At 38.3% G+C, this 9351-nt stretch overlaps 1 protein-coding gene across 1 annotated transcript in view; it reads right to left on the bottom strand.

Moving 5' to 3' along the window:
• Positions 1–1258: 1258 nt before the first annotated feature.
• PKDCC (protein kinase domain containing, cytoplasmic) overlaps positions 1259–9351 on the bottom strand; it is a 72366-nt gene continuing 64273 nt past the window's right edge. The window contains exons 6-7 of the mRNA XM_063918315.1: positions 7397–7570; positions 1259–4656 (exon numbers count right to left, since the gene is read on the bottom strand). Of these exons, the coding sequence (XP_063774385.1) occupies positions 4571–4656; positions 7397–7570 (260 nt within the window). The 3' untranslated portion in view covers positions 1259–4570. The remainder of the gene's footprint in view (positions 4657–7396; positions 7571–9351) is intronic.

Raw genomic sequence — 9351 nt, 5'->3', positions numbered from 1 at the left:
GCAGTAGTTAGCATTACTGCCTCACAGTACTGTGGTCAAGAGTTTTATTCCTAGCATGGCACTTTGTGGAGTCTGTATATTCTCCCTGTGCTTGCATGGGTTTCCCCCAGGCAGGGGTGGATTGGAATGGAAAACCAGCCCGGGAAATTTATGAAAGCAACCCTAATAGGGGCGGGGTGTGTTGTGGGGGTGGGGTCTGTTTAGTGGGTGGGATTAATCCTCATAGGGTTTGATTCTGAATTGGATGCAGTTGCGGCCTTCCTTGATTCATTTGCTGCAGTTGCATCTGTGACTTTATGCTAATGATGCTAATATGAAGTTCCCTAGTGTACATCTATGCATTCAAATATGCAAGGACTGAGATGCCCACCTTCAGAGTCTACAGATGCTGCAATCATGCTTTGTGCATCTTGAGATGTCACTATCGGCAGCACCATTAAAACTTTCACCAGCCCTATGCTAGAGCAATTGGACGTCTCTATATGCAACCACTAATAGCTACATGCCCACACTACGTTACATCTGTGTCTAATTAGCCAGCCCCCTGAAACCACACAGGAATCCCCAACACATTTCTAATACACTTCTTGGTGCTTGTGTCTGACACTGTACTGCAACTCTGTACATACACCATTGCGGTGCATGCATGTGCGGTGCAGTTCAGATGCAAGCACAGATGAAAAACATTGCACAAGAAAAAAATAACACCCATTGGCCCTCACAGAAAACAATAAAACAAATTGACCCCCGCAGGGGGAATAAATGTATAATATAGCTTTTGTTATTAAAATTTGTTTCAAATTTCCACTGCTGTTTGACAGACCAAGCGACTCCAAGAGGTTTTATAATTCTTGGCTGTAACATCTATATATTCTGAATCAGAATCAGAATCAGCTTTATTGGCCAGGTGTACTAATGTACACTAAGAATTTTCTGCGGTACAATGCATTGCCAAGCAGCAACCATTAATCTCAAAATATGTTGTTTGCAGCAAACAAATGCAAAACATAGATGGAACATATTATCTGTAAAACAAGCAATAATGCGGGTTAGTCAAACTTCGTACCGGCAGTTTAAGTGTTAATTGTAGACTAAGTAGCAACATGTAAGTACTAGTTACCTTAGTATATCTCACTTTCTGACCTTTCTTGAATACTAACTTATATGCTTTAGGCATATACAATAAAAAATAAAAAAGCAGTAAAGAAAAACATAAAAGCATCACAGTGTAAAATCAAGACCAAATAAGCATAAAATCATTTTGACACTTTATTTTTTAGAAAAATAAAAACTTTTAGAAACAGAAGTACAAAAGCAATCTGTCCATACAAATTACAAAATAGTAGAGCGATTTTCAGTGGCAGCTTTCACTGAAAGCAAATAAATTAGATACTATCTGTACCTTTTAAATATCACTATTTTCAGCACCAATAACGATTGAGTAGTTTTTGTTAAATAAGGCTGGTAATTAAAATTCAGTTTTATTTAATGCTGTATAAAATTAAATATAATTGACCACTGTAATGAAATTTACAATAGTTTTCATCTAGTGATTTGCTATGATGCACTTCCTGATGATATCTATGAATGTTATTTAGTCACAGACTAAATCTCTGCAGGGATAGCAATAGCCACAGTGACACCTACAGGTTATGAATCAGAATAACCAAAATGCTAAATAAAATGAATGGCACCAAAACAATACATATAAATTAAATTACACAACAATGTAGTTTGTGAACTAAATAATTTACGCAATTCAATTATAGTTAATTTTAAACAACATATTAAAAACACATTCTATTTTGATGGCATTTTTCTTTCAAACTACTTGATCATACTGTAAAACAGAAATATTTCATTGTTGGGATGTAATATTATATTTTTTTTTACATCAAATAGGTAGCACTCAAATAAGTTATTTACATATAGGGTAGCAAAGCATTCAGATTTACATGCCTATCACATACATCCATTAGAGTAATCCTTTTTCTCTGTTTAAACAATATTTAGCCAATCAAGTCACTAGTGCACTAATAGGCTGCACTCTCAGGGATATTATTTCAGTTCAGGTGCTGTCTCTCTCATTCTACCGCATGTCGGCAATTGCTCCCGTTTAAAGTCTCAAACCTCTTCCAGATTGGAAATATCAAAATACATTTTAAAAAAAATCTCATTGTAAAGCTAGCCTGGAGAGCTGGTACCTGTCGGTTCTATCCTTGTCAAGATCCAAAGAGAAGCCATTTGTCTTTGACTGTGATAGATAACATTTAGCAATAAAGCTGGGTACACACTACACAATTATTGGGCCAATCATCCCAATAGTGTGTATGGGGAAGTGTTAGCCAATAAACAGCTTCAAACATTCCTGCAAGGGTCAAATCGGGAGGTCGGAATCTGGTGTGGTGCACACGTATTGTTGTCCCCGACACCCTGATCCCATTAAGGAGATCTGAAGAAAGTATACATTGTACAGGTGCACACCAATCTTATAATGGCTATGCCGGATAGCAGCTTTTATTGGATTGGCACACACTATCTCATAAAGTGTACCCAGCTCAAGACATAACTGTATATTGGCCACTAGTATGAATCAAATTCCTGGCTTGGATAGGCATTAAAATATATTTGAAAGCATATTTTGGTATTTTATTTTCTATTGTTGGTGTTGTATGACAATAACAAATACATTGAATTACATATCCCTGCAACTGCTTTCAGTCTATATTATCCTAAGTTAATCTAACACCCCTTTCACACCGCTATTGGTGGGTTGCCCCCAGGTACACGGGTGCTACCCAGGAGCAACTCGCCTCGGCCCCTTTCACAGCGGTGTCCCCAGCCTGGCATATTGCCGGGCTGGTGACATCAGCGGTTATGCGTGCAGAGGCGGCACTTGGAGATCAGATGATCTCCAAGCGCTGCCCATCTATAATGTGTGAACAGGAAATGGGTTGCATCGACTCGTTAACTCATTCACACGAACAGTGACAAGAGTTGAAACCGTGTTCAACCCTAGTCACTACCAGGGGTGAAATACTGGGTCGTTCGACCTGGGATATTTCTCCTGGCCCTTTCAGACCGCACAGCGACCCGGGATATGCTCGCTCATGTGCAATTATCCAGGTTACAAGCTGGCGGCTTGAAGGGGGCATGAGTAACAAGTAGAAGCCAATGTTTGCCAATTCCTTAAACATGCAGTTTGAGATTTTTAGGTACACATGATTTTTTTGGTGTTAAGTATTTAGGAAAACAGTTACTTTTGGTACAACTTGCAGCTAAAACAGTGTATTAAATATTTGGTTTAATAGCGCTTTGTGGGAAATATTAATGTTGCAAAGGACTAGGGGTCTATTCATGAAGCAGTGAAAAGAGTGGAGAAGTAAGCCAGTTGAGAAGTTGCCCATGGCAACCAATCAGCTGCTCTGTATCATTTTTCAGTATGCAAATTATAAAATGTAACTTCAATGCTGATTGGTCGCCAAAGGCAACTTCTGCACTGGCTCACTACTCCACACTTTTCACTGCATCATGAACAGACCCCTAGGTACAGTACATAAAAATATGAATGAAGTAAACACATACTTGCACAATACTCCAAATGTACAGACTGGTACATATACATACATCCCTAATTTCTCCCTGATAAATATGGCAATTATATTTTATACTTCCATTGAACCCATATTTTGCAAGGAATACATGGAAAGTTTATTCTGCATTCTGTCTTTGGCAATTCAGGTTTATTTATGAAGAGTTGTAAAACCGGTCACTTCAGATAATGTTTCTGCCCAATATTTAAAAGGGAAATGCTTTACATGGCTAGTAGAAGCATTGCCCTTTATAATTTCAGCAGAAACACAATCCAAAGTGATAGGAGTTGAAACCAGACTTTCTCAAATAACCCCCCCTGATGTCTCATTGTGCAGTGGTTACGGATTTGCAACAGTTGAACTGGCAAGATATTTGTACCAATGGGTCACTCATTTCTGTCTCTTGTATCCTTTTTTACATTTTTACCTGATATAAGAACGTTTTATACCACTTTGAGCCACAGTATCTGTGCTTTGACATTGGTTTGCAAGCATTACCCTGGATGAACATCTTCAGTTAAGATGTTTTATAATTAAAATCTTATAATTTAAGGTAACACGTATTTATAACATAACAAATAACCACTTTCTTCCTCATCCCTGTATGAAACACTAGGTAACAACTGCCAGTGCAAGTGCACCACTCATTGCATTTGTTAAAGCGGCAGCTGACAGACATTGGTACTCTTGAACCTATCCAAAAGTAATTCTTCTTAACTGCAGAGCTAGCACTAAATACAATTTAAAGATAATCACCATATATTCATTATATTAATTTCTAACAGTGTATCACATTATCTTTGTTTTTTTTTCCTTTTAAATCACATTAATTTTGATTTATTGCACATCCACCCTAGCAATTCAGGTAAATACAAATACCACTCTAGAAATTAGAATGAATATTAGTGCATTTTTCCCCAAATAATTCCATGCCACATCCAAACGGCGTTGTCTTATTGTAAATAGAAATGTCTCCGTCAGTCTGTCGTTTTCAGGTACGTTATTTTGTTTTGATCAGACACAAGATTCTTGGATCCAGCTTTGAAGAGGACAAGCTGTCGACCTAAAAACAAAACATATACAAAATGACTAAACATTACACATGTAAAATTAACAAAAAAAAAACCACTATTATTATTTAGCGATTCCAGGAGGCTGAAAATAATATGGTTTCTAAGAATCTTTTTTCTTCTGCCAAGTGGTTTACTGACTAATTGGTAATATACACTTGTGAATATGTCAGTATAATTAAAAAAAAATTTTTTTTTAAAAGGCAACAAAAATGAAGGCCCTCATTCCGAGTTGTTCGCTCGCTAGCTGCTTTTAGCAGCTTTGCACACGCTAAGCTGCCGTCTACTGGGAGTGAATTTTAGCTTTGCAGAATTGCGAAAAGAAATTTCTTTGCAGTTTCTGAGTAGCTCGAGACTTACTTTGCCACTGCGATCAGTTCAGTCAGTTTCGTTCCTGGTTTGACGTCACAGACACACCCAGCGTTCACCCAGACACTCCCCCCGTTTCTTCAGACACTCCCGCGTTTTACCCAGAAACGTCAGCGTTTTTTCGCACATGCCCATAAAACGGCCAGTTTCCGCCCAGAAACACCCACTTCCTGTCAATCACACTCCGATCACCAGAACGAAGAAATTTCTTTGTTAAGCCGTGAGTAAAATACCAAACTTTTTTGCAAATTTACGTGGCGCAGACGCATTGCGAACATTGCGCATGCGCAGTTTGCGACTAATCGCTCCGTTGCGAAAAACACTAACGAGCGAACAACTCGGAATGAGGGCCGAAATATCAACTGCGACAGAGAAAAATCTGAGGAAAATGTATATAAAACGATCACCACAGTTTGTCTAAATGAAGGGTATTTTTGACCATTAACTTCAACTTATCTGTTTCTGCACATTTTTTTTTTAAAGCGTCCTCATCGCCACTAGATCTGAATGCTTATTGCAATGTTTACTGCAAGTAATAGTAACAGCTTTTTCCAAATGAGGATTGTAGGATGTATGACATTCATCAGTTCAGCCTCTTTTCTCCAATGTATACCAGATATAATTACTTTCTTGTATTAAGGTGCCGAGAATGGCTGTCTGTCTGCATAGCTTCAATTACACAATCAGTCCTTCCTCACATTCACATTCATTTCAACCTATCTTTCACTAAAGTCTTGTATGTTTTTCTTCTCCAGATACTTCTCCTTGATCTAATGACTGTTGAACTGGGCACCGGTTTCTTAGGCTGGATCCAAGTGAGTGACTTATGTAGTGACATGTAGGAATTCTCACCTTTATCCCGCAGATGCTGGGCTTTTTATGTAAAATTATTTCCCTTTTTAACAGCAAGTCTAAATATTCTAGAGCATGAATACGAAAGAGTAATAAAATATACTCCAAGGGGGGGGAAAAACTAATTAGAACTACTGTAGCCTTGATAAATCAAATTAGTAGAATGAAGTACTGTAGTTAAAAATGAACTTTGGTGTGTGTTATGAAAAGTGGACATTTGAGATGTCGACATTCAGAATGTCAACACACGATATCGACATCGTCTGAAGGTCCACATGGATCATGTCATATGTTAATTTAAAAATAATAAGTCGACATTCACAATGTGGATATTATTATTATTAATAATAATAAGTTATTTATATAGCGTATATATACCGCTATTTATATAGTGCATATATATCCCATTACTTATATAGTGCATATATATATTCCATTATTTATATAGCACATACATATCCCATTACTTATATAGCGCATATATATTCCATTATTTATATAGCGTATACATAGTCCGTTACTTATATAGCATATACAGATTCCATTACTTATATAGCTCATACATATTCAGTTACTTATATAGCTCATATATATTCCGTTACTTATATGGCACATACAGATTCCGTTACTTATATAGCGCATACAGATTTCTGTACTTATATAGATCATACAGATTCCGTTACTTATATAGCACATACATATTCCATTACTTACATAGCTCATACAGATTCTTTTAATTCTATAGCGCATACAGATTCCATTACTAATATAGCGCATACATATTCCGTTACTAATATAGCGCAAACATATTTCGTTATTTATACAGCGCATACATATTCCCTTATTTATATACCGCATACATATTCCCTTATTTATACAGTGCATACATATTACATTATTTACAGTATATAGCACATACATATTACATTATTAATATAGCGCATACATATTCCATATTCCATACATATTTATATAGCACATCCAGACCATGCTGACGTTCGTATACCAAACTTTAAGTCCAGAGACTAATGTTGTATAGGCAGATTGGATTACTTATTGTATCCAATGTACATACTGTATCTAATCGTATCTAGTGTTATATATTAAGACAATGAATATTAATAAATCTGCATGGACAACAAAATTCCCTGAATGTGGAATCCCGGTTAACAGCAATTTAATTGAAAGAAGGGTCCCAAATGATAGAATCAGAAATACTGTCATTTACATTCCTACACCTAGGGCCACCATGAGAAACTGTGGGCACCAGGAGGAGGGGGAATGTGGCCACTGGTAGGAGTAGGGTTTGCCTACTGGTAGGAGGGGTATGTGGCCATGTGTATAGGTAGATGGTCATGCCATAATGGAAATTTTAGGCACTGTCAGTAGATGTGCCGCATTATTATGTCATGGCTGCACAATTATGGCATCATAGATTTACCCCTTTGGCAGGCCCAGCCCCAGTACTCTATACTGTGTCCGTGTCAACATCAGCTACATAAAATGAATTACCTGTCCAGGTTGTCTGATTACTCCAAACAAAAGCCTTGCACTGTGAATGGTTTTCACAAACTTCTATTGCCTCATTTATATCAAACACTGATAGGAGGCACCCGTTATGATGGTAAGATGGCCAACATCTGTAGTCTTCATCAACTATGGAGACGTCTTTCTCTGCTCTGTAGTCTGGAAACAAAACATATGTTAGAAAATAGAAATTGAATATGCTTGATTGGGTCTACATCTACATGTCCTCAGCGATATCACACCACTCCCAATGATGTCAGACATTTCCTCTGTCACTAGGAAACACTAACAACATTTATAATGTGTGAGGATAGTCACAAGTGAATAAGATTAACAGGAGGATTATGGGAGATCAAACAATTATGCACTGTAAACACACATCACTGCACACAACATAAAGTATTCTGAGGAAGATGTATCAAAACTTGGAGAGAGACAAAATGGGGAGAAATAAAATGGAGAAAGATAAAGTACTGACCAATGAATCCAATCTGTCATTTTGAAAATACAAGCTGACAGTTATAAGCTGATTAGAACTTTATAGCTCTCTAGTTTATCTCTCTCCAAGCTTTGATGCATCTCCCCCTATGTTAGACTAAGACCCCATTTACAGTGAGCTGAAAACCTGGGTTATTGCCAGGGTAAGCTGGCGTTACTTGGGTCCTGGCTCTGTATGAAAGGGCTGACCCGGATCGTGTGTCCCAGGTCCGTGACCCAGGTCACTACCAGGGTTATTCTGGGTGCATGTGCAGTGTGAAAGGCCGACCCGGGTCATGCATGATCCGAGCCATTCCTAAAACGCTGCTGAACCTGGGTCATGCACGACCCGAGCCATTCTTAAAAGCTGCTGATTGGCAGGCTCAGGAGTGCTTGGAGATGACATCATCTCCAAGCGCCCTGTTTGAACGGAGACAACCCAGGAGCATCCGGCGGTGTGAATAGGGTAAGTATATTTGAAGACTCAACTCTGATTCGTGTTCAGCCAGGGCTTCAGTGTGTAAGAGGTATAAGTAACGGGGGGTACTCACGGAGCGATCCCAGCCTAAAATCTAAGCAATCTGACTAGATTGCTTAGATTTTAAGTATGATCTCTCCGTGTGTACCCCCCACAGCGATAGCGATGCGCAGTCCCGCACATCGCTATCGCTGGTGCTAGATTGACCTGCAAACAGGCTCAATCTAGCAGGTTGCTCATTTCACCCGCTGGGTGAAATGAGCGCCCCCCCACCCCCGCACGCTCAGCACACATCACGCTGTGCTGAGCGGGGGGAGAGAAGTGTGCTGAGCGGTTCGCTCAGCACACATCTCTCCCTACATCTGCACGTGAATATTTATATGCATTGAAGACTTCATATTAGACAATTATAAACGGAATGTAGGACTCAAAACACTGACCATCTATAAAGACATGATACATTCATAATTAAACATTTTATAGTTAACACCATAGCTTTACATCAACCGATGAGTACACTAAATAATTCCATTGTAACACAGCAATGCAGGCAGGAAGTTGTGTAATTATTAGCGTGAATGTTGAAAAAAAGCTAATGGGGTGAAGTTGTCTCACAGAAGCCAAATAACCACTATGTATAAAGTCATTTTTTTGTTGTTTTTTAAATCACTCTCATATTTGTAATTCCCTTTAAAAAAACTGTGTATCATTGTGTAAAACAGGGATTTTATACTAAAACAAACTGAGAATTATACTTTTAAGAACACCAGATTATTTGTGAGACTTTGTTTTTGTAAAATGATCGCTCTAGTCACCACCATTCCATACAAACTGGCTGGTGGTCAGAAGTTCGCTCTGTGTCTGAGACCTAATAATGCCTTAGACAGGCATAACAAATTAGCACATGCTGCAAATTAGCCAGAGTGGTGACATTTGCTCCAGATATCCTAAATCCTGATAAAACAGCCCATGGGCAAGTAATGTT

This window comes from Pseudophryne corroboree, chromosome 4 (genome assembly GCF_028390025.1).
Source record: "Pseudophryne corroboree isolate aPseCor3 chromosome 4, aPseCor3.hap2, whole genome shotgun sequence".
Classification (NCBI taxonomy): Eukaryota; Metazoa; Chordata; class Amphibia; order Anura; family Myobatrachidae; genus Pseudophryne; species Pseudophryne corroboree.
Note: the sequence above shows the minus strand (reverse complement) of the source record. Positions and strands in the feature narration are given on the sequence as shown.